The 25,616-nt window shown below is 47.8% G+C and overlaps 1 protein-coding gene and 1 long non-coding RNA gene across 2 annotated transcripts; one reads left to right on the top strand and one right to left on the bottom strand.

Annotated features, from left to right (window-relative positions):
- Positions 862-15,580, bottom strand: MPL (MPL proto-oncogene, thrombopoietin receptor). Its single transcript, XM_005678577.2, has 12 exons — positions 15,502-15,580; positions 15,204-15,336; positions 14,696-14,874; positions 13,883-14,181; positions 13,088-13,250; positions 12,587-12,713; positions 7,713-7,891; positions 7,408-7,550; positions 4,595-4,754; positions 4,305-4,401; positions 2,167-2,254; positions 862-1,961 (listed from the first exon to the last, which is right to left on the bottom strand). The coding sequence occupies exons 1-12, from the start codon at positions 15,578-15,580 to the stop codon at positions 1,674-1,676; spliced, it is 1,935 nt and encodes a 644-aa protein (XP_005678634.2). The 3' UTR covers positions 862-1,673.
- Positions 12,479-18,786, top strand: LOC102172027. The gene is made up of 5 exons (XR_309916.3): positions 12,479-12,667; positions 15,264-15,350; positions 16,036-16,099; positions 18,563-18,613; positions 18,762-18,786. It is a non-coding gene; the product is annotated as an uncharacterized LOC102172027 (long non-coding RNA).

Here is a 25,616-nt window from a genome sequence, read left to right as displayed (position 1 = left end):
TGGTATTTTGTTAGGGCAGTGCTTGCAAACTAATACAGAGGGGTGGTGTTGGAGGGAGGGGGAGAGCAGGCAGGAGCTGTGTGTTCCCCTGGCCCCATTACTGTTACATCCCCACAGGCTGGCTGCAGCTCTCTGCCACAGCTCCTGCCAGGCAGCCTTTGTGACCACTCTCTCCCATGACCCCTTGATACACAGGGTGGAGAGGGGTGGGCCCCACCTCCCAGTTGTTGTTAGCCCCAGGACACTGCACTCCTCCTTGATGTTTTTCCTGAATCCTGCCCCATCTTTGTAAATATGCCCTATATTAAACTCTCATCCAGATACCCAGGTTGAGTGTGTGTGTGTCATCTATTTCTGCCAAGACTCTGACTGATACAGTGGGTATGTTTGGAGTCAGCAAAAAATACCATTTGTTTGAGAATTTGAATGGGTCAGGGAATCCATAATCAGAATGGCCTAAGCATATTTAACCACTGCATATGAATGGCATAGAGGATGAGAGAGGTTGGCATGGGATGAGGTGGCATTGTCCAGAAAGATTTCCTTCATTTAGAAAACATTTATTGGAGGCCTGCTATCGTGAATCAAGCACTATTCTAGGTGCTAGGGGGTGGAGGAGGGGGAAGGCAAATGAATCACAGCCCTTGCCCCCAAGGAGCTCACAATCTAGTAACGGAAGACAGACATGTAAACAGTTATTTGCATAAAGCATTACAGGTGCTATAGTAAAAGTCTGGGCTGGAGATAAGAGCATGTAAGAAAAAAAAAAAAAGAGCATGTAAGAAAGGCTATGAGAGCAGATTGGTTGGAGACTGTTAAGAATTGACTCTTAAGTGACTGCAATAATTAAGGAGTGGAAGATATGCCAAGATAAGAGATTAGGAAGGAATAATTACCATAGTCTAGTCTAGATATCTCAAACACTATGTCTTAGTCGGCACTATGTTGGTACTGCTGCTGACATTAATCCAGGATCCTCTTTCACTGTGCTTTATTTAGACTATCTCACTAAATACTCTTTACAACTCTATAGCATTCTGTATTATCCCTATTTTATAGATGAGAAAATTAAGGCTCAAAGACTTTGAGTTATTTCTTCAAGGTCACGCAGCTAGCAAGTGGGAAAGATAGGAATTGAACCTAGCTCTGAGGCCACAAAGTTTATGCTGTCAACTATCAGTATACTCAGAGAAGTGCAAGCAGAGCCAGGAGAGATGGTGATGCACGTGAGCCACGGAGGAGAGAATTTAAAGGAGAAATAAGTAGCCACCCTGACAAATGCCAACAGAGAGATCAAACAGGTTGAGGATTAACAAGATCTGATTGGATCTTATGATGAGAAAGCTTGAGGTGAGCTTTGCCTGAGTAGTTTCATTAGCAGAGTGGTAGCAGGGGAATAAATTGAAGCAGTCTGAGGAGCAAATGGAGTTGGGAAGCGGAGACTCCTTTTCAAGGACTTTGGTGTTAAAGAGCAGAGAGAAAGGAGGTGAAAGTTAGAGGGGCTTAGTCAAGTGAGCCTTGCCTGAGGAGAAAGAGTCCCAGGTTGATGCCAGCAGCAGTGGTGAAAGATCAGTGCTATGAAGTCCAGCCAGAGGGGAGACAACAGGGAAGGACGTGAGATCTGAGATGGTGGTTGTTGGGACAGGATGGGTTAGGAAGTTCAGGAGGGAGGACTACAGAGTTTGGATCTGTCCAGGGTACTGGGAGCGAGGGACCTGCCAGCAGCTGAGTGGTAAGTAGGAATGGTTGGCGATGTGAGTGGTACAGTAGGACCCTGGCTCAGCCATTGGTGGGCACACAGACAGGGGCATGGTTCCCAGGCAAGAAGGCTGCAATCCTCGGTAGTCCAACTGGGCCTGGGAGGGACACAGGGGCAAGGGAGCCTTCTCTGAGGATCTAGGTAGAATTTCAAGGAGGCTGGGTTCCACTTCCTCATAGACATCTGAGACTGCAGCCTTGGGCTGGGAGAGATGGGGGGAAAGGGGTCTGGGTTAGAGCAGGTCCTGTGGGAGCAGGACCTGGACTGTGCAGGAAGGAGGGTTGGGCTGGAGGTAGGGCCCAGGGATGGTATACTTGTGGGGCAAGGGCCTTGGAGAAGTTGTGTGATGGGGCAAGGAGCTCTAAGCAGGGCTGGTGGTGGGTGGGGGTGGGGGGAGGTGCACTCACCGGACTCAGGGCTGCAGTATCCCTAAGGTACTGGCCAAGGACCCGGTGTAGGTCTGGAAGTGAGGGCCACAGGGCATGCCTCAGGCTCCTTGAGGAGAAGGAAGAGAAGGACACTGGGCTGCGGGAGTGAATTAGGAAGGGGGAGAGACCACTGAGGTGTGTGGGGAGAGGCAGTGAGGTGGGGGAGTAAGCTTGAAGAGGTAAGAGGAAGGTAGAGGAGCCCTCAGGTGGTGGGGGAAGTCAGTGGTGTGGAGGCTCAAAAAAGCAGTTTGAGTGTCCTCCCACATTCTTGCCTCAGGGTCTTTGCACTTTCTATTCTCTCTGCCTGGAACATCGACTCATTTCCTCATTTTACTTAGGTTTCTGCTCAGATGTCATCCCGACAGAGAGGCCTTCCCTGACTACCCTGTCTAAAATACAACCACCTCCCTTCCCCATCACTCTCTGTCTCCTGCTCTGCTTATTATTCTTTATAGTGCTTGACTTATTGTATATTTATTAGAATCTTATTTTATATATATATATGTATATAATGTAAATCCACGAGAGCAAAGAATTTGTCTATCTGCTCACTCTGGGATCTACAGGGTATAGAACAGTATCTGATCCGTAATAGATTCTCACGAATTTAGTTGAATGAAGAGAACTCGTGGGGCTTTTATTAAGTTACTGGGGAAGATGGTCTCCCTGTGAAGAATGTGGGTTAAGGTATGTCAGGGGAACCTCCATCTCCTTAGGCTCATATTTCCGCAAGAAAGGACTTTAGCTGAATGACCTTCGGGCCTCTTTTTGCCTTTTTTTTTTTTTTTTTTTTTTTAGTTGAGCCTCTTCTGTGACCACACTTTTATCTCTCCAGGGGAGGAGGAGTGGTATCTGGTAAACTGGGGGAAAGGAACTGGGTACACTTGGGTCAGCAGCGCAGCCTCCCTCTCCTCCCTCAGCCTTTTAGGTGGATCTGGATACAGGCTACATCCCAGTCTGCTCATACATTAGAGAGGATTAAAAGCTCAAAGACATGTTCAGGAGAGATGTGAGCCCAAAAGGGAGGCATCTAATCCAGCCTAGGGCCATCAAAAGAGACCACCTGGAGAAGTCACCTTCTGAGCTGAGTCCTCAAGAATAAAGAGATGTTACCGAAGGACTGAGGTGGTATGGAATCTATCTTTTATGTTTATAACTTCCAGTGACATTTATCCTCAGCCTTAGTCTCCCCACATAAACAACTCATTCATTAACAGCATTTATTTAAGGGTGTGCTATTTGGCAGGCACTGTGCTGAAGATTTAAGGATGACCACGTAAGGCACAGGGAAGACATATGAAGAAATGAATGCAGTAAAAAGCTTCCTGCACTATGAAAGAAGTCTGTATTGGGGCACAAAGAGAGTAGCCAATAGGGGAGGGTCAGGAAAGGTTTCCTAGGAGTTGGTGAAGAAAGTTATTTAAAGATAAATGGGTATTAGTCATCCAGGGAGGATATTCCTGGCAGAGGGGACATTATGTTCAAAGGCGCTAAGAAGTAAAACCACTGGACTTGTGCAGGAAATCACCGACAGTGTGGCAAGGCTGATGCACAGGGTGGGAGGTGGAAACTCTGGCAGGGGCACAGCCTTGCTTGTTTGCCTAGAGCCTGGACTTTATCCTGGGGAGCTAATAGGGAAACTTAAGGAAGCGGAGTGACAAGTTCATGTGCGCCGTTTTAGAAAGATTATTCTGGTGGCTGTGTGAGGCTAGATTGGAGGGAGAAGGGGCTCCCTTTTGGTGAGTCAGGTAGTTCCTGTAGGGCTAGAGAAAGGGTGCTGTTTTTGAGTGAGGTTTAGGAGGTGGAATGACCGGACCAGACTGGATAATGGGGAGGGAGGCGCCCAAGTGGGCTGGCTTGGGTGACAGGTGGACTTGTTACTGAGATGAGGAGCCAGAAGGTGGGGCTGTTTGAGGTGCCCCGCATAGTGGACATGATCGAGTGTAAGGAGGCGGTGGGACTCCCAGGGAAGACGTGCGGGGAGCGGCAGATGCCACAGGTCTGGATGTGAGATTGTCTGGAGAGCGGGCGTCATAGAGCGACCCGAGGATGCTTCTTTAGGGGCCGCCGGCCTTGCCCGGATCACAGCCCCGTCTCCCACCTGGCCGGAGCGGTACCTGTAGTGCTCAGGAAATTGCCACCTCAGCAGCAGCAGGCCCAGAAGGGCGCTGACGCCCAGGACCAGGAGCAGAGCAGTCACCAGGAAGATCCAGACTAAGGGACAAAAAGCAGTCAGCCCTCAGGGGGAGGCGCCTGGCCAGAGCCCTGCCCGCAGGTCCACCAGCCCCACCCGACTCGCTGTCCCCGCGCGCCGGCTATGTCTGCGCAACCGCAGCCTGGTGAGGTCGGAGCCCCGCCCCTCCACTCGCGCAGCCGCAGAGAGCTTTTGCCCCTGCCCGGCCCTCACCCGTCTCCGAGGCTGTCTCCACCCTCACTGGGTCGGACCAAGGGCTCCAGGGACCTTGGAAGGTGGGGCCATGGAGCCTGGCGCGCAGCTGTACGCGGTAGCGGGAGCGCGGGCGCAGCTCCAAGGTCTCTCCCTGGGCCCCAAGAGGTGGCTCCAGCACCTACGCAAAGGTGCAAGCGGTGGTCAGGTCCCCGTGGGACGGCGTTGGGCCCTCGAGAACTCGGCCTCTGTTTGACCCCAATCCTACCGCCTTGAATCCCCGGGGATTCCTCCAAAGCGCCTCACTGGCAGAAAACTGGCATCCCCGGCGGAAACTGGCTGGAGAGAACACTCGGACAGAGAGCCTCGCCCTGCCTGGCGTGAAACACCCCTGACACACTGACTCATCTACACACAGAACTACTCATCCTGACACACATACGTATGATAACGTCGGCAGAGATCCGGTACACACACACTGACCAGGTTGGGCGATGGAAACCCCGGACACACTCAGATACTCATAGCCGTGTAAGTGAAGTTGCTCAGTCGTGTCCGAGACTTTGAGACCCCATGGACTGTAGCCTACCAGGCTCCTCGGTCCACGGGATTTTCCAGGCAAGAGCACTGGGGTGGGTTGCCATTTCCTTCTCCAGGGGATCTTCCCGACCTAGAGATCGAACCCGGGTCTCCCACAGTTGCAGGCAGACGCTTTAACGCCTGAGCTACCAGGGAGGCCCATAGCCATGTAAACCAGGCCACAAATAACATCCTCTCAGTAGAGGATGCCAGCACTGTGCCAGGTGCTGGGGGTACGAGGAGAGTCCAAGAAGAGGGAACAAGCATCGTGTATACCAGCAGGGACACATTATTAACTTGATCAGTAGTAAACATTTATGAATTGCTTGTGAAGAGCCAAGCCTTGGAGTAGGCATTGGGGAAAAAGAAAAACAAGATCTCACATGTCTTATGAAGAAGCTATCCAAACAAGTAAATAGTTACAAGAAGTAATGAGTGCAGTAATAACAAGATAAATAAGGTGCCACAGAGCCCTCAAAAGAGTGTTACGCTGACTGAGTTGCTTGACTGTGGGTTACAGAGTGTTCTGTGTACCAAGAACATGCAAGGGTGGACTAGGGGGTCAAAGGTAAGACTGAAACAGTGGTAGCAGAGACGTAAGGCCCATTAGTACAATAAACTCAACTAAGTTGTTGGTAGAGGGAGGGGACAAGTGAGAAGGGAGGGGACAAGTGAGAAGGAGAGAAGAGGCAAGGATCATTCCGTGCTGAAGTGACTGGGTTAAGTGTTGGTGCCATTGCCACAGGCAAGGGACAGGAGAACTAAGTCTGAGGAAGAAAAGCTGTATTTTTCTATTTGACTAAGTTCAACAATAGCCAGAACTTATGAATAGTGATGTCAGAATTGTAGTTACCTCGGAGGGTGTGTATGTGTGACCGGAGGGCATAAGACACTTCTGGGGTACCAGAAACAACCTTTATCTTTATCTGGGTAATGGTTACATGGATGTATACACATGTACAAATTAACCAATATTCTATTTAAGATTTATATTACTTTATGTAATGTATACCTCAGTAAAAAAGTAAAAAAGGCTGGGGAAGAAAATGAGTTCAGTTTTGGATCTACTGAGTCTGAAATGTCCTAGGGGGCATTTAGGTATAACTGTCTGGTAAGACGGAGAAGGCAATGGTACCCCACTCCAGTACTCTTGCCTGGAAAATCCCATGGATGGAGGAGCCTGGTAGGCTGCAGTTCATGGGGTCGCTAAGAGTCAGACATGACTGAGTGGCTTCACTTTCACTTTTCACTTTCATGTATTGGAGAAGGGAATGGCAACCCACTCCAGTGTTCTTGCCTGGAGAATCCCAGGGATAGGGGAGCCTGGTGGGCTGCCATCTATGGGATCGCACAGAGTCGGACACGACTGAAGCAACTTAACAGCAGCGGCAGCAGCAGTCTGGTAAGAAGTCATATATACACGTGGTAAATGAGAATAAAAGAGAAACTAATGTCTATTGAGTGCCTTCTATCTACCAGGCAATATGCTAAATATCTATATATTTAATTTTTACTATAACTCTGGAAAGTACATAGCTTTATCCCCATTTCACCAGTGAGGAAACTGAAACTCTTCAGAAGTTTAGGTAATTCACCTATGGTATAGAAGTTATTTTCCGCGTAGGTGTTGGAATAAGTTTGGGATGGTTAATGTATAGTCATTGAAAATATGGAATCTAAGCACTCACCTAGGGAGAACATCTAGATGTCGGTAAAGAATCTGCCTTCAATGCAGGAGACCTGGGTTCTATTCCTGGGTCAGGAAGATCCCCTGGAGAAGGGAACGGCTACCCACTCCAGTATTATTGCCTGGAGAACTCCATGGACAGAAGAGCCTCTCAGGCTACCGTGCTTGGGGTTGCAAAGAGTTGGATACGACTGAGCGACTAACACTTTCAGAGAAGAAAAGAGTCTAGGATGGGACTGCAGGAAGCATAACCTATTAAGGAAGTGTGGAAAGAAAGAGCCCGGGAAAGAGTGAGGAGGTTCAGTCAGAGAAGTGGTAGAGAATCAGGAGAATGATATCCCAAAAGCAAAGGGAAGAGAACATTGAAAACAGGCATAGTCAGCAGTGTCACATGTCAAAGAGAGATTAAGATACCAGTTGAATCAGATGGAACAGAGATAAACAAGCCCAGACACACATACACATGAGTATATAGTGATATCTTGGTTATCACTCCTGATAACAGACATCCTGAAACTCAGAAATACCCCGAGTATGAGGTCTGGGGTCATTTGTCCCTTGACTGTACCTTCCAGTCCTGATGGCCTTCTCCTGTGTATCGGAGCTGGTAGCAGGTTTCTTGGGCTGCCCAGGCTGATGGATGCTGCCATTCCAGTTCCAGCTGCCCGCTGGAGACCTCCCTCCAGAGCAAGTTTGGAGTGGGGATGAGCACTACAGGGATGTCACCAGGGACTGGCCTAAGCCCTTCTGTGCATGGGACATCATGTCACCAGGGCCATGGGTCAGAAGTATCAGAGTTGGTGATCCTGGGCATGGGGTCAGACAAGGTAGGGGTGGGAACTGCGTGGGAGGAGAAGGGAAGAAAGTCCTTACCAGCCTGGTGGATCCAGAAAGGGGAGCCCAGGTAGCTGTGAACAGCACCCTGGGCTGTGGTCACCTCCACAAGGATGTGAATAGCACTGTCATTTTGTGACTTGAAGTGACAGCGGGAGAACTGGGAGGACTGTGATCCTGAGTTTTTCTCCTCTTCACACTTCTCCCAGACCGGGTCCCTACAAATCAGGCAAATGGAGTCATTTGATTCAATGCCTGCCTCGGAGACTAATCCAGTCTCACAGGGAATTCGATTGTAATCTACCTTGTTCCTTGGACAGGCCTCCAGGGCTTTCTCATGCCATGTATTTTTTTCTGAGGTTTGCTTTTGGGGTTCAGCCTCTTCTTAATAAAGAGGTAGGGACTTCCCTGCTGGCCCAGTGGTTAAGAATCTGCTTTCCAATGCAGGGGATGGGGGTGTCGATCCCTGGATGGGGAACTAAGATCCCACATGCCACCGGGCAACTAAGCCTGTGAAGAGCAACTAGAGAAAAATCCCAAGTGCTACAACAGAGACCCAGTGCAGCAAAAAAAAAAAAAAAAAAGGCAAGAGCTAGATGAGATAGGGAAATTAAATGGACTATAGAGTTCAGGTCTTGGCTTATTGGCATAAAACTCAGCAAATTACTTAATTTTCATCTCTGCCTCAGTTTCCTCATTTGTGAAATGAGTCAGTAATACCTACTTTGAATGAGATTGTTTCAAAGAGTAGAGCAAAACATATTTATGTCCTTAATCTGTTCTCATTAGGCAGCCTTCTTAGTCACCTCTAAATGTTATTTTACTAACAGATTATTTATTGCGACAGTATCCTAACTAGCTTTTCTGCCTCTGTTTCTGTCACTCCCTTCAATTTGTTCTCCACACAGCCATCAGAATTTAGACCCAAAATGTTGATCTGATAATGTCCAGAATATATGTCAAAGCTATCTCTTTATTTTGACCTTTATTCTTGCCACATTAGATGAAACCATTATCTGTTGCCTGGATTAAGGCATTTTTCTAAATGGTGATCCTGCTTGCACTCTTCTTTTTAATCGCACAGAGAAACATCTTTTAAAAATGTAAACGCTTCAGCAGCATATATGCTAAAATGGGAATGATACAGAGAAGATTAGCAGGCCTCTGGGCAAGGATGACATGCAAATTCATGAAGCATTTCATATTTTTTAAAATGCATTTATAGTTGCCAGGGGCAAGGGATTGTTAGGGAGTTTGGGATGGTCATATGTACACTGCTATATTTAAAATGGATAACCGACAAGGAACTGTAGTATAGCACATAGAACTCTGCTCACTGTTATGGGGCAGCCTGGATGGGAGCAGGGTTTGGGGGAGAATGGATACTTGAATATATGTATGGTTGAATCCCTTTGCTGTTCACCTGAAACTATCACAGCACTGCTAATTGGCTGTACCTCAATACAAAATAAAAAGTTTAAAGTGAAAAAAATGTAGATCACATGGGGTCACATTGTTGTTTAGTTGCTGTGGTGTCCGACTCTTTTCTGACCCCATGGACTGCAGCCCGCCCGGCTCCTCTGTCCAAAGGGTTTCCCAGGCAAGAATACTGGAGTGGGTTGCCATTTCCTTCTCCAGGGAATATTCTTGACCCAGGGATTAAACCTGCATCTCCTGCATTGCAGCTGGATTCTTCACCTACTGAGCCACCTGGGAAGCTCATATCATATCACTCTTGCTTAAATCCTTCCATGGCTCCCCATCCCAAATAAAACCCAAACTCCACCCCAGAGCCGATAGGACTTCATATGGTTGAGTTCCTCCCTGCCTTGCCATTCTCATCTCCTGCAAGTCTCACACAAAGTGATGACCCTTCCTCCACGTGGGCCTTCTCTTTGTGCTGCAAACATACCAGATGCACTGTCTTTGCAGCTCCCGTGCCCTGGATCACCCTGCCTCTAGATCTCACGTGACTCATTTCTTCTCGCCACTTGGGTCTCAGCTCATCTGTCACCTCCTTGGCAAGGCTTTCTCCACCCACTCATGAAATTAGCACCTATCCCCACCCTTCCACTTAGTCTTTATCATTTAACCTTGTTCCTTTCTTTCTTGTTGGTCTCCCCCCATTCCCCTCCCCCAACTAAAATGTAAGCCCCCACAATGCTGGAAGCTTCTCTGTTTTGTCACTCTATCCCTGGGGCCTGGTACATAGTCACCTTCAAGAGTTGTTTGTTGAACAAATAAATCCTGTCTCCTTCCTGGTTATAACCCCTAAATAGCTAGCTATTACTAAAATCATTTACCATTTTATGTATTTTTATGTTTGCTAGGTTATTCAACAAATAATTTATACTATGTGCTAGGTACTATGGTAGACCCTATGAATACACAGAGGAAAAATTTTCAAGGAGCTGTCATTTCACTGGGAAAGGGAGAAAAACAAACAGATGGTATTTTTCTGTGATGTGCACAGGCTGGCTGGGGAGTAGCAAGGAAGATCATCTAACCCGAATGGGGAGGGTCAGAAAATATTTCTTGTATAAGGGCAGTGCTTAGAATGAGTCTTCGACTATCAATAGGACAAGAAAAGGATACAGACAGGCATCCCAGGCACATGCTTGTGCACAGATAAGAGATATGGTACTTTGGGGGAAACTCTAAGTGGTGCAGAAAGTTTTTAGCACAGAGGGCTTGGTGGAGAGTGGGAAGTGTGGGCAGATCAAGGTCACAGGTGGCCTTATTGCCTTTCTAAGGAGCTTGAACTTAATCTTGCAGCAATGATGGAGACATTCAAGGATTTTAAGCAGAGAATTGTCATCACTAGCTTTGTACTTTAGGAAAGTCTCTCTAACTGCAGTTTGTGAGAAAGGATCTGCGAGGGTGGACTAGAAGCCGAGAAATTTATTAGGACGATGCCACGGAATTTTACATGCAAAATGATGAGGATCTGAAAGCGGGATTGTGGCAGTGGGGATAGAGAGAAACAGATGGATTCAAAAGGGGTACTGAAAAGGTAGAAATGACCAGTGTTTCTAATTGGATGTTGAGGGTGTAGAAAATGCAGAAGTTCACGGTGGAAAAGTGAGTTGATGGCAAGATGGACAAGAAGGGGAGGAGCAGGTTTTGACAGAGAGTATGTGAATTCAGTTTTACCACCCTTTCACTCATGCCCTCTTCACAGTATGGAAATCTATACAGCTATTAGAAAGAATGAGTTACATCGTTACAGATGTCCAAGACATATTTTTAAGCAAAAAAGTAAGTTAAAAAGAAGTAAGTTAAAATGAATCATACATACAATGTGATCCAATTTATATTGAAAATTAAATATTATGTTTAGATATACATAAATGCATAGACAACTGGAAGAATACACTAAGACTGTTAATGGTTTTTTTTTTTTCATCATTCCATAATTTTTTCTTTTTACTGAGCACTTACTCTGTTCTAGGCCCCATGGTAACTGAGAATACATTGGTGAGTAAAAGCGAACACTGACTTTGCCCTCAGGGATCATGTTTAGTTAAGATCAGCCTTTCTCAACAGAGCTCTGAGAGAGAATTTTGTTATCAATCAAATAACCATGTAAGGTATAATGTAAAATTATAACTATGTTACGTATTTAAGAAGGAGAGGTGCATGGTACAACAAGGATATATAATAGTGCCGCTGGACCTAAGAAGGAAGGTCAGGGGAGGTGACATCTGAGTTGAGATCTGAAGGATAAGTGGAGGTTAAGTAAAGATAAAAAAGCTGGGTAAACAGCATGTGCAAAGATCCAGAGGCAGGAGGGATTGTGGCAGGTAGGCGGGAAGGAAAGTAGGCCAGTACTGGAGAAAAGAGCACAGAAGGCAGCATAGAATAAGATAAAGTTGAAGGCACAGATATGGGCTGAGTCCTTTGGAACTTTACACAGTCACAGTAGAATTCTTTTCTTTGTCCTAAGATCAGTGAAAGCTATGGATCTTGGAAGAGTTTTAAGCAGAGAATGTTGCATTTATTTTTCTGCTTTTAAAAACTCACTTCAGCTTCTGTGTGGAGAATGTTTTGGAGGATCCAAGAAGTGATCAGTTAGTAAGTCTTCTCAGTAACCTAACTCAGAGATGAAGATGGCTTGTACTAGGGTGATAGCTGTGATGAACAGACATGGACAGATCCTAGAGATGTTTAATAGGTAAAATCAACAAGACTTGGCTATATATTAGATATGAAGGAAATGACATATCAGTGAGGTGTTTTGGTGGAAATGCTTGAAGACCGGGTGAAGTTCTGATTGGATTCGATAGATAGTGAAAAGTTGCAGTACATATTTGGAGAAGGAAATGGCAACCCACTCCAGTGTTCTTGCCTGGAGAATCCCAGGGACGGGGGAGCCTGGTGGGCTACCGTCTATGGGGTTGCGCAGAGTCGGACACAACTGAAGCGACTTAGCAGCAGCAGCAGCACATAGTTGAGTAGGAGAAGGCCATGCAAAGTTTAAGAAAGGTCAGTTTGTCAACAGCATGCAGGGGCGGGTAAATTGGAAGTGATAGAAAATGAAGGCTGTTGTAATGGTCTAGGTGATATGATTACACTGAATTAAACCAACACATTCCCAGGGGGTATGAAAGGATACAATACCCATTGGCAGATGAGAGCATGGAGGGCCTTTGGTTTGGGGAATAAGGAAGGGGACAGAAGTGGATCAAGAACAATCTCTCCCTTCTTTCTGCAGAGTTGTGCTTCTCTCCTATGACATCATGGAGAAGGCAATGGCAACCCACTCCGGTGTTCTTGCCTGGAGAATCCCAGGGACGGGGGAGCCTGGCGAGCTGCCATTTCTGGGGTCGAACAGAGTCGGACACGACTGAAGCGACTTAGCAGCAGCAGCAGCAGCCTATGACATCAAACTCAATCAGCGGTTCACTTCTCACCTGTCTCTGGGGCAGCACCATGCCCCGCTGTGGTAGAAGAAGCCTTGGGAGCTGGCATGATCCTGTTGTTGCCACTGACAGGTAACATTCGTCAGGTCCAAGGTAAAGCATTGTAGTCCAATTTCCCCTGGGATCGGAGAAGGAGAGATCCCCTGGAGGAGGGTATGGCAACCCACTCCAGTATTCTTGCTGGAGAATCCCATGGACAGAGGCACCGGGTGGGCTACAGTCCATAGGATTGCAAAGACTGAGCATGGATGTGGAGAAAGAAGCCCTATCAGAGCCCACGTGCTCCTACTCCATAGGGTATCCAGATCACCTTTACACACATAACTTGAACATTTGCTCCTATCCTTTCTTCTCTCCCTGAATGTAGTTCAGCCTGTGCAGTAGCAAGTTTGAGATCGTCAGGAAGGACCATAGTTCTCTGAGCTTCTATATCTAGCCCAGGTATCTCTAGAGATCTTTTCTGTCTCCTCCTCCATTCCTCTGTTGACTCACCTGCATCGCCAGGCAGGTCCACAGTCACAGGGAGGGACCAAGATCCCCAGGAACCACGGAGAGAGACCCCATCAGGTTGGCTGCGTAGCTGGAGCCAGTAGGAGTTACCAGGCTGGAGTCCTGAGATGAGGCAGCTGCCACCCTTCGTTGTCAGAGATGGAGCCTTGGGAGAAGAATCCCAGCCTCACAATCTAGGTCTGCCTCTCAGCCAAGAGAGCCTCCATCTCTTATATTTGAAACCCCACAACATGCCTGTGGAGAGACACTCAGTTCTTCACTGGATAAATACGTGCACAGACTGGGGGCCAGGTTGGTGGGTTTCAGGTGGAGTTCAGGGTTTTTTAGGTTTCCCTGGTGGCTCAGACAGTAAAGAATCCGCCTGCAAGGTGGAAGACTCAAGTTTGATCCATGGGTCGGGGAAGATCCCCTGGAGAAGGAAATGGCAATCCACTCCAGCATTCTTGCCTGGAGAATTCCACAGACAGTGGAGCCTGGTGGGCTATAGCCCACAGGGTTGCAAAGAGTCAGATACGACTGAGTGACTGATACTTTCACTTTCAGGGTTTTTTTGGGAAACCCCCACTAACTTGGGGACTTGAAGTGCTCAGTTGTGTTGGTCTGAATGATCTAAAGTGGGAGATTCCTAAATAAACATGGCGTCTGAGAACTAATCCGAGCCTATGCTAACTCTCCAAGGACCGACCCAGTCTGGAATCCCCAAAGCATGGCCTGTCTTTTCTTGGGGCAAAATTGAGGGTAAGAGATAGGAGGTGGAGCAGAAGAAGGCCAGGGTACTTCTCTCGGTGGGGAGGTCTGCTCTGGTCCAGTCTGTTGAGGCATCATGGGCTGGGCACATGGAGACTGGTCCAGGGTTGCGGCTAGGTTTGGTCTCCGCCGAGCTGGGCAGCAGGTTTCTGCAGACAGCAGCTGTGTGACTGTGGGGCTAGTCGAGTTCCCGGGGCCCTTGGGGCCATAGCGCAGTTCATGCCTCAGAAATTCATTGATTTCGGGAGCTGGGGCCTCCCAGCTGATCTGAAGTTCCCCTGGCTGGCTCCCACCCATGGCCTTGATGAGACTGGGGGGAGTTGGCAGGCCTAAGGGCGAGACAGGGCACATCAGAACTCTTTGGGTGCTGCAGCCTGCAGCTCAGCCCGTGGACTGTGGAGAGGGGTGCTCAAGGCTGGGGTGAGGGCAGCCCCTGGGGCAGGGGCAGGGAGGCTCCTTATCCTGTTCTGTCCTCAGATGAGTAGTGGCCTCACCACCGATGGGTAGGCTCAGTGCTCCTCAAGAGCAGGGACCCCTCCTCATCTGTGCGTCCTTGTCCTGATGCCCAGTGCCTAGCACAGCGTAGGTATTCTGTAACTGATGAATGAGTGAGTCAATGAATAGGTTAATGACGGGAAGGTCGGGGTGTCTCTGGTGTGAAACGAAGTCTAGCTCTGGACGCTGAGGCTAAGAGGAATGAGAAAGGGGTCTCGAGGTGCCTCTGGGAGTCTGGTAGTGGGGGGCACTCATGTCATCTTGAAAGAGCACAGCTCGGTCTGATTCTAAGAGCTGGCCCAAGGGTGGCAAACAGAGGGGCCGGGTTGACAGGAGGATGCTGCTTACCCACGGCATCCACAGAGAGCACCCGCTGGGTCAGATTCTGGTTCAGAAACACGTTCTTCACCCAGAGGTGCAGTTGAGAGAAGAGGCGAACTTCAGCCTGGGCCGGAAACTGGCACACGTATCGGGTTCTAAAGGGCATCACATGCTGGGAACTCAGGGGGCAGGTGCGGGGCTGCTCCCTGTGGGCACAGGAGAAGTCTGGGCTACCTACATGCTCACCTGTCCAGCCCTGAGGACCCAGGTCTGGGCCCAAGCCCGACTTCTGTTTCCGTTACCGCCATTTCTCTTCTCAGTGCCTGGGATGGGTGGGATTAGGGGGTTCATAGGGGCTGGAGCTGGCTGTATCCAAAGCACCTCTGTTCATTAAGTGGCTACTTCGGTCTCGGACTAGTCCTCTGACAGGGCCAAAGGCAAGGAAGCTGCTGGAACAGGGTTCAGCTGCGGTATGCACAGGACAGATACAGGGGAGTGGTATATACACGATATAGGTATATGACACAACACATACCCCGGATAGGCATACAGCAGCTGATACATTTCACTGGGCGCTCCCTCTTCCTCATCCCAGAAGCAAGTGAGGTCCTCAAAGGTTCGAGAGAAGCAGCTCAGGGACTCTGAGTCCAAGGCCAGCGAGGAGGCATCTGAGGAACAGCTGGTGAGTTGGGCTCCCGGTCCTCCCCAGCATGTTTGTGGGCAAGAGTAGGGGACCAGCGGGGGCCTCCCACTTTGCACTTCCCTCCCTCCTCCGCCCGCCCAGGGCTCCATCTTCCTGGGTATGGTTGTTTGCTACCCTCCACGCACCTCACCTTGGCTGGTGACTTGTGCCAGGTATTGGGGAACCGGGAGGAGGTAGGAGATGACCACGAAGAGGGCCCAGGGGGGCATCTTCTCCGGCACTGTGTGCCTGCCTCAGCCCATCCGCCCTTCAGGAAGCTGGGCCCCAGTCCCCTCCCGGGCCAGCCCCTCAGGTTCCTGTCAGATACAGCCCCACGTCCTGTCCCTGTCCCTGCCCCTGTGGGGCCCATCCAGACCACACTGGGGCTGGGGGCCAGGGGAGGGGGCGTGGGAGTGGGCAGAAGGGAAGGAGGAATTTGAAAGGGAGGATACAGGCCTTTCATTAAGAGAGAGATGGGGGGTTGCGTGTTTTTTTTTTTTTTTTTTGACCACGTACCAGAAGCAGAGTAAGCCTCTATGTTGGTCCATGTTCACTGCTGGAGAAGGCATATTGTAAGCACGGAGAGCAACACTTACTGAGTGCTGTTCACTGCTGCCACATGTGAGGCACTTTTTATCCTCTGACTCAGCCAATCCTCGTAATAGTCTTATTTTTTCCATCATAGTGACGGGGAAACTAGAGACGCAGAAAAATTGAAGATTTGCCTAAGATGACGCACCTCCTAAGAGGTAAAAATCAGGACATCAAGCTTAGAACCTAAGTGTTTAACAAGCGTGCCAGTGCCTCTGGGAGCTGAAATCCACCAAGAAATGGCTGTCTGCCTTGCTCTGGTGACAAGATGGTGGCTATTTCCACTTTAATAGGTTCTGTCACTTTGTGCACAAATAAACACGTTCTCCTTGGAACTGGACAGCCCCCTCCACTGTGGGGAGCCTCCACAGCTACCTTTTGCTACTCAGAGTGTGGTCCATGGACCATCAGCAAAAGCACTACCTGGCAGTTTATTAAAATGCAGACTCTTGGGCCCCGCCCCAGACCTTCTAAAGCAGAATCTGCACTATCCCCAAATCCCCAGATGATGTGAATACATATTAGTTTGAGAAGCTCTGGGCTTCAGTGCTCTTATCTGGTTGGCTCAGAATCAAGGGATGGTTGGTCTCAGCCCTCCAGCTCTGGCCCATCTTCACATTGGTGGTGGAAGAGTCGGTGCAATCCCTTCTCTGAAGCCCAAGTTCCCTCCTGCGACTGTTGTAACTGTGGTGGCTTTTGCGCCGACTCTCAGGAGCTTTACTCTGGCAGGGCGTGGGGCCAGTGCAGGCCATGGTAACTTCCCACATTCAGCCCCGCCGACCTCACCTGGGGCTCGCCTCACTGGCTTTACAGACTGAGTATCCTTCTTTCTTCCTCCTGAGTTAATGATATTAACAGAGTGCTGTAGGGAGGGGTAGGAGGATTGTAGGATGTGAAACCTTCAGCCTCATCTGTGAGGTCTTAGCTTCTCTTGCATCACTTCTCTGCAAGAAGTCCCTGAGGCCAGATTTGCCCTGATTCCTGTCCACCTCTCAGGTTCCATGGGACCAGCTTCCTCTGCCCAATGGAGATGACATCGGATGCCTCTCCCAGCCCCCAAGCAAGGGGCACTAAATTTGTCGGGTCAAGTGAGAGGGGAAACAACTCTAATGTTCATGGAGTCCCATGGCTTTGATGCTGCGGATGTGTTGATTTCAAAATTAATGTCTCTAGCTGTGACTCCCCTTCCTGGGCTCCAGATTTGGATCACCAACTGCCTACTTCAAATCTCTACTTCCATGTCTAATGGGCATCTTATACTTATGATGGCCAAAATAAAACTATTGAGTCTGGCTTCCTCCCTACACCTTTCTTGTTTCCTCTAGTCTTACCTACTCAGTAAGTGGTGTCACCATCTACTCAGTTGATTAAGCACCGAATCTCAGTACTCCTTGATTCCTATCTTTCTCTTACCCTACATTCAGGTCATTAGCAACTCTTGCCCGAAAGTCTTTCAAAATGTACCCTGCACCTGAATGCTTTTTACCACTTGCCCTCCTACCATTCTAGTCCCTGTTTGAGTCACTGATAAGCTTCGTAACTGCCTCCATTCTTAATCCCTCCAGCAAATCTTCCATAGAATGGAGTGAGATGTTCAAAATGCAGATCACATTTCTTCCCCCCCTTGCTTAAAACCCCTGATGTTTCCTACTGCACTTAGAATACCTCTTAAAGACAAGGTCCTGTCTGAGTTGACCTCGGCCTACTTAGGTCCTATCTCCTACCACTGTCCCCTTCTCTCTGTATCGGTCACAGTAACCTCATTGTGTCTCTCATTTTAATTCTCATCATGCTCAATCTTTCTGCAATGCTTGGTACTCCCTTCCTTGGGTTCTGCAATATGTCACATTCACCTGGTTTCTTCCCCCTCCTGTCATGTTCCCTTCCAGTTTCTTTCTTTCTTTGCTCCTTCTCTTAAATGTTACTATTCTAAAGATCTCCTTGCTTCCCCCTTTTTGTTACTAGTTTCTGAGTAGCCTCATGGCTTCAGTTCCATTTATAAAATCTACCAGTTACTCCCCAAATCTTAACACTCTTGAACCTCAAGTTTTCAGTTACTTACTAGACATCTTGAGTTGTTGTCCCATGGGTGCTTCAAGCTCACGGGCTCCCAAACAGAACTATTCCTACCTCCCTCCTATCTTCCCTTCCTAGGTCTGCATCTCCCCATAGGCAACCTGGGTATGTGGGCTTGGAACCTGAAATGTTTAAATTTTCATTCTGCCTCCACTCCTGCATGCAAGTCTTACCAAGTCCTGTGAATTCCACAGAGAGAGTTAGGGGTGCAGAGCCCACAAGACAAGGGGCTTGTTTATGACCATTGCAGAGTTGAGTTGGGGCCTGTTTGCTCCTGCGTGGAAGGAGGTCTGATTATCTGTTCCTTTCATTTTCCTATTTTTTTCTACTTCCACACAGCTGGAGAGAGATGCCTTCCTGGGCCCTTTGCTTTTGTAGAATATCAAACAAGGACTGGGATAGCCCTCGGGGAAGGTTCATTTAGGTTTGCTACTCTCTGGTCAGAGTCCAGTGGGTCCAGCCCAGGTCAGCAGGCCTAGACTTTGCTGTTGGGATATCAAGCCAAAGCCCTGGCCTACAAAAGTCTGTATTTACTCCCTGTGCAGCCGTTGCTGAGGGAACTCAAAGGGCTGCTGTGTGAGGGCTGGCTCAGGCAGGTATGTGCTGTTGATCTGCTCTTTGGTGGGTGGTGGTGGAGGGGAGTGGGGGGCATGGGAGTCCTGTTGTGTAGCATTTGCTGACCTTTGTGGTATAAGTGGGCTTCCCAGGCGGTGCTAGTGGCAAAAAACCCACCTGCCATTGCAGGAGATGTGAGAGATTTCGGTTTAACCCCCGGGTTAGGAAGATCCCCTGGAGGAGCTAGCAGTGGATTTACAGCAACCCACTCCAGCATTCTTGCCTGAAGAATCCCATGGGCAGAGGAGCCTGGTGGGCTGCAGTCCAGTGGGTCACAAAGAGCTGGAGAAGACTGAAGCGACTTATGCACATGGTATAAATACTCCAGGGACGTCCCTGGTGGTCCAGTGGTTACTTCTAATGCGGAGAGTGCAAGTTCAATCCCTGGTCGGGGAAATAAGGTCCCATGTGCCACGTGGTTAAAAAACAAACAAACAAAAACCCAAGACCTGCAAAACAGCCAATTTCAAGCTACTCATGTGATGTGCTCCTGCCCTGTCCCTCCCAGATTTCCCAACATTGTCATTTTAATTCAGTCGGAAAGCCTGGGAGAGGCAGCTTTGGGCACTTGGTTTCTCCATCTCCCCGCCTCTTTCCCAGCTTTGCCAAGCTTCTTTCTAGAATCCTTGTTGCGCTGGCACCTGGGGCAGTGTGTCAGGGCACTGGGTTTCCCCATATCCTCTTCAATGTTATGTTGCCATTGCCGTTGTTAACAAATGGTATCTCCTTACTCAGAACTTTTTCTGAAGCTCAAATTTGCTTTCCCTGCTTAAAACCCTTTCACGATCCTTTGGACCAAGGCTCACCTCTCGATGCTGGAGCAGAAGCCCTTTGCTTCTCTTCATCCCATTCCTGACTCTCTCCCTCATGATGCCCGCCTTGCTCTTTCCCAAATGCGATCCCCTTTCCTGCCATAAGCTCTTGCTTCCCTGAGCACAAAACCCTCCAGAACCTCTCAACCTATTGGAACGGTCCTTGTGACTCAAGATTTGTCCCGAGTCATTACTTTTTGGGACTCTTCTCTCCCAACTAAATGTAATGGGCAGTGGTCGGGGGGGCGGGCGGTGCATGGGGGAGCCTAACTGTAAAAGAAAAACGCACTGTACCGTCACATTCCTTTCAGAGGCCTGGTAACTCTTCTGTGATCAAAAACAACTGCATGAGCCTTTGGGCCTGGGAAGGATTTAGAGAGCTAATTTGCCAAACACAAAATTCGTGAGAATTTTGAAGTGTATAGTGGTAACTCCAGAGAAGAAGAAGGGAGGCTAATAAATGGAAGATAGCAGCCCGAGGAAAAGACGTCTTCACCAGGGAGAAATTTCAGTAGAACGGTTGTTGGAGGAAAATTTTAGAACAACGATGCCTAATACTCAGTTTTAAGTTTATACTCTCTCTTCTGTGATAGCTTAGCTTCCCGAAAGCATACTATTGGTACAGGCATTCTATCCACGAAAACTTACATGGTGTTTTAGAAACAAAGGGAAAAGGTGACAGTATCTGAGGAATCAAGAGACAATGGCAGCCACAGAAAATGAGCAAGAAAGCGGTGAAAAATTTAGCAAGAGCAGGAATTCAGACTGAGAGGCGATCATGAGGGTGTACTAAAGTCCTAGTCAAAATAGAGACGGGTACGGACTTTCCAGAGGATGTGGAGTAGGGACAGGGCTGTTCTGATCGGATGTAAAGGGAAAAGGTGACCTCAAAGGGTTGAAAGCCTTGAGGATATTTGGGTTACACACACATTCCTTCCTTCCTCTGAGTCCCCCCAGAATTTTGCGCCTCTATTGCGCCTCTATTGTTTTATATATAAACGGCCATGCATAACTTTGCCTTTGTTAGGCAAGATGTCAACCCTGCTTAGAGGGTACCATCATTTTATACTCATGCTTCCTGGGGTAAAAGCTGGATGGGGTGGGCCAGCCTCTTTCTCTCTAATTCCCTGTCTCACTAGCTACCACTAAAGAGTGTTTGCTGTTTGCCAGCTCTGTGCTAACACATTGTCTCATTACATCACATGAGGAATTGATTATATGCCCTTCTTCTGGGACTTCCCTGATAGCTGATAAAGAATCCACCTCCAATGCAGGAGATCCCGGTTCAATTCCTGGGCTGGGAAGATCTGCTGGAGATGGGATAGACTACCCACTCCAGTATTCTTGGGATTCCCTGGTGGCTCAGCTGGTAAAGAATCCGCCTGCAATGTGGGAGACCTGGGTTTGATCCTTAGTTTGGGAAGATCCCATGGAGAAGGGAAATGTTACCCACTTCAATATTCTGGCCTGAATAATTCCATGGACTGTATAGTCCATGAGGTCACAAAGAGTCAGACATGACTGAGCGATTTTCACTTTCATGCTTTCTTAACTGGCAGAAGAGAAAACCAAGCCTGAAATGGATTAACTGAGTTGTTCAAAGTCACGATTCAGGGGAGGAGCTGAGATTTGAATTCAGGTCTGTCTGACTCCAAAGCCTGTTCTTATAACTTCTACATGGACACCTCTGACGATGACTACCTTCACTTCATTCACTTACAGTAAGTCCCCTACATATGAAACTTCAACTGGAGGACTTTCAACGACGCACACGTGCATCTGGTTCCAGCAAGGGACCAGAACCTGTGTCATCAACGGCAGACGTGAGTGAAAGTGCAGCTTGCCCTCTGTCTCCCATTGCTGGCCCTCCTTCAGCTCTGCCATCTCCCACCTCCCCTCTCCTCCAGTCAGTCACTCTTCTTGCCTGCTCACTCGGTGCCAATCACTGTATGTTAGCTGTTGTATTGAACTACTGTGCTTTTCAAGGAACTGTGGTGGAAGATTAAACATGTTTATTTTTTGTGTTTTTATGTGAAAAGTATTATAAACCTATTCTAGTACAGTGCTCTATAGCTGATTGCTTTAGTTGGGCACCTTGGCTAACTCTGTTGGACTTACAAACAAATAGGACTTCTGAATATGTTCTCGGAAAGTAATTTGTTCAGATGCAGGGGACTTACGGTATTTAATATTTTGTGCCTGGCACAGGGCCACACTAGGCCAGAATCTCCCACAGGATGAGGCTGGGTTGAAAATAGGCATCAGGAGAGACTTACTTCAAGTAAAGGGGCAAAGGATCCCTAGGTACCCACCAGTGACTCCAAGCGAGAGAGCTTCCAGAGACCCAGTGTGCTTAGCCCTCTGTTCTCCTGAGCTGCTGGGCTCTTTCTGAATCCATGTTTCCTGCTCAGGAAACATGAAGACCAGACCACTCCGGCCAGACTCAGGCAGAGGGCCTGGGGTGAGATAAGAGATGCACAACCCATGAGAGGAGCCTGAGCTGCCCGGAGGGCCAGGCAGGAAATCACCCTTTCCTTGGGGCTGAGAGGGGAATGACTCAGGGCTGATGGATGGGAGTTCCGTTTTTGCAGCCCATGCAGGCTGCAGCAAAGCCTCTTGGGCAAAGCGCTTGGGTTTGCCTTCCCCATAGCCGCCAGCCTAATGAGGCTTTAAGAGGCACGGCTTGGCCTTCCGTCTTCCGCTTTCCATCATTTCCCTGGAAACAAGTTCGTGCTGCTGGTCTGGCCTCTTGCTCCAGCGCTTATCCAACCCAGGCCAGCCCCTGTGGGAATGCAGCTGCTGAGAGAGGCGGTGAGGACCACAGCTAGACAGGACTGGGGCGGGTGGGGCTGAGAAGCCAGGCGCTTTGGCTTGAAGTTCTTATTTGCAGTGGCATCCTGGGTCCTATGGTGCCAAGTGGACATGTGAGCTCTTCTGTTGGGGAGGGTACCCTTGGGGCCCGCCCTTAGCCCGTATGGGATCAAAGTATTGGTGTTGGATTTGCAAGCTTGTATTGGGGGATAGGGCAGGCTGGCATGCTGCATGCTGTCCATGGGATGGCAAAGAGTTGGAGATGACTCAGCAACTGAACAACAACAATCACACCTCAGCTGGCCCCTTCCTCCTGTGCCAGAGAAGCACCGTAGCACTGTGGCTAACAGAAAGATTCTGGATCCAAAATTCTCAATTTGAATCCTAACTCTGCCATTTACTAACTGCCAGACTCTGGTTAAGTTACTTAACCTATTAGACTTGTTGTCTTTTCTGTTAAATGGGAATGATAATAATAGTACCAACCTAATAGGGTTGTTGAAAATTAAAGGAATTAATATATGACAAGTTCTTGGGACAGTGCCTGGCAACTAAGTATCATGTAAGTTGTTGTTCAGTCAATAAGTTGTGCTGGACTCTTTGTGACCCCATGGACTGCAGCATGCTGGGCTCCTCTGTTCTCCACTGTCTCCTAGAATTTGCTCAAATTCATGTCCGTTGAGTCAGTGATGTTATCGAACCATCTCATCCTCTGCCAGCCCCTTCTCCTTCTGCTTTCTATCGTTCCCAACATCAGGGTCTTTTCCAATGAGTTGGCTCTTTGCATCAAACAGTCAAAGTATGGGAGCTTCAGCGTCAGCATCAGTCCTTCCAATGAATATTCAGAGTTGATTTCCTTTAGGATTGACTGGTTTGATCTCCTTGCTGTCCAAGGGACTCTCAAGAGTCTTCTCCAACACCACAATTCAAAAGCATCAGGTCTTCGACACTCAGCCTTCTTTATGTTTCAACTCTCACATCCATACATGACTACCAGAAAAAACATAGTTTTGATTATACGGACCTTTGCTGGCAAAGTCATATCTCTGCTTTTTTTTTTTAATTTCTTTCTTTAAAAAAAATTAATTAATTTATTTTTTAATTGAAGGATAATTGCTTTACAGAATTGTGTTGGTTTCTGCCAAACATCAATATAAGTATACATATGTCCCCTCCTCCTGAACCTTCATCCCATCTCCCTTACCATCACACCCCTCTAGGTTGTTACAGAGCTCTGGTTTCAGTTCCTTGAGTCATATAGCAAATTCCCATTGGCTATCTATTTTACATATGGCAATATAAGTTTCCTTCCTTGCTCCCCTGTGTGTCCATAAGTCTGTTCTCTATGTCTATGTCTCCATTCAGTTCAGTTCAGTTCAGTCGCTCAGTCGTGTCCAACTCTTTGCAACCCCGTGAATCGCAGCACACCAGGCCTCCCTGTCCATCACCAACTCCCGGAATTCACTCAGACTCACGTCCATCGAGTCCGTGATGCCATCCAGTCATCTCATCCTCTGTCGTCCCCTTCTCCTCCTGCCCCCAATCCCCCCCAGCATCAGGGTCTTTTCCAATGAGTCAACTCTTCGCATGAGGTGGCCAAAGTATTGGAGTTTCAGCCTCAGCATCAGTCCTTCCAATGAACACCCAGGACTGATCTCCTTTAGAATGGACTGGTTGGATCTCCTTGCAGTCCAAGGGACTCTCAAGCGTCTCCTCCAGCACCACAGTTCAAAAGCAGCAATTCTTCGGCACTCAGCTTTCTTCACAGCCCAACTCTCACATCCATACATGACCACTGGAAAAACCATAGTCTTGGCCAGATGGACCTTTGTTGGCAAAGTAATATCTCTGCTTTTTAACATGATGTCTAGGTTGGTCATAACTTTCCTTCCAAGGAGTAAGCATCTTTTAATTTCATGGCTGCAGTCACCATCTGCAGTGATTTTGGAGCCCCCCAAAATAAAGTCTGACACTGTTTCCACTGTTTTCCCATCTATTTGCCATGAAGTGATGGGACCAGATGCCATGATCTTCGTTTTCTGAATGTTGAGCTTTAAGCCAACTTTTTCACTCTCCTCTTTCACTTTCATCAAGAGGCTTTTTAGTTCCTCTTCACTTTCTGCCATAAGGGTGGTGTCATCTGCATATCTGAGGGTATTGATATTTCTCCCGGCAATCTTGATTCCATTGCTGCCCTGCAAATAATTTCATCAGTACCATCTTTCTAGATTCCATATATATGTGTTAGTATACAATATCTGTTTTTCTTTTTCTGACTCACTTTAATCTGTATAATAAGATCCACCTCATTAGAACTGACTCAAATGTGTTTCTTTTTATGGCTGAGTAATATTCCATCATATATATATATACACCACAGCTTCTTTATCCATTCATCTGTTGATGGACATCTGGGTTGCTTCCATGTTCTAGCTATTGTAAATAGTGCTGCAGTGTACACTGGGGTACATGTGTCTTTTTCAATTTTGGTTTCCTCAGGGTATATGCCTAGTAGTGGGATTGCTGGGTCATATGGTGGTTTTATTCCTGGTTTTGTAAGGAATCTCCATACTGTCTTCCATAGTAGCTATATCAGTTTACATTGCCACCAACAGTGCAAGAGAGTTCCCTTTTCTCCACACCCTCTCCGGCATTTATTGTTTGTAGACTTTTAGGAGATGGCCATTCTGATTGGGTGTGAGGTGATAGCTCATTGTAGTTTTGATTTGCATTTCTCTAATAATTAGTGATGTTGAGCATCTTGTCATGTGTTTGTTAGCCATCTATATGTCTACTTTGGAAAAAAGTCTGTTTAGGTCTTTCCCCCACTTTTTGATTGGGGGTACCTCTGCTTTTTAATACGCTGTCTAGGTTTGTTCTAGCTTTCTTTCTAACCAGCAAATGTCTTAATTTCATGGCTGCAGTCATCATCCACAGTGATTTTGGAGCCCGAGAAACTAAAATCTGTTGCTGCTTTTACTTTCCCCCCTTCTATTTGCCATAAAGTGAAGGACCGGATGCCATGGTCTTAGTTATTTTCCAATGTTGAGTTTAAAGCTGTTTTTTGTTCTTTTAGTGACTGGCACTTCCAGTAACCCAGTCATCTAAACAGAAGTGTGGCACCCATTCTAGACTCCTTCCCTTTCCTTCCTCACCCTTATTTACCCCCTGCCCAGTCTCTCACCCAAGTATTTCTTCCGGCTCATCACCACACCATCACATCTTCACTCTCTCTCTTTTTTTAAATAGCTTTATTGGGATATAATTCACATACCATAAAATTTGCCTAACTAAGTGTGTAATTCAATGGCTTTTAGCATACTTTAGTGTTTATTTGAAATTATAGTCAATTTTGCATCAT

This window comes from Capra hircus, chromosome 3, assembly GCF_001704415.2.
Source record: "Capra hircus breed San Clemente chromosome 3, ASM170441v1, whole genome shotgun sequence".
NCBI classification, from domain to species: Eukaryota; Metazoa; Chordata; class Mammalia; order Artiodactyla; family Bovidae; genus Capra; species Capra hircus.
Note: the sequence above shows the minus strand (reverse complement) of the source record. Positions and strands in the feature narration are given on the sequence as shown.

Bases quoted from the DNA above. Each gene is read 5' to 3' on its own strand.
- MPL (XM_005678577.2), bottom strand. From the start codon at position 15,580: ATGCCCCCCTGGGCCCTCTTCGTGGTCATCTCCTACCTCCTCCCGGTT. The intron at 13,251-13,882 runs GTACCCTGGCCT...TCTTCTCCCAAG, and splicing joins AGACCTCCCCACCGAGAGAA to GCTCCATCTCTGACAACGAA. The intron at 4,755-7,407 runs GTACAGTCAAGG...ACCTTTGCGTAG, and splicing joins AAGGCCATCAGGACTGGAAG to GTGCTGGAGCCACCTCTTGG.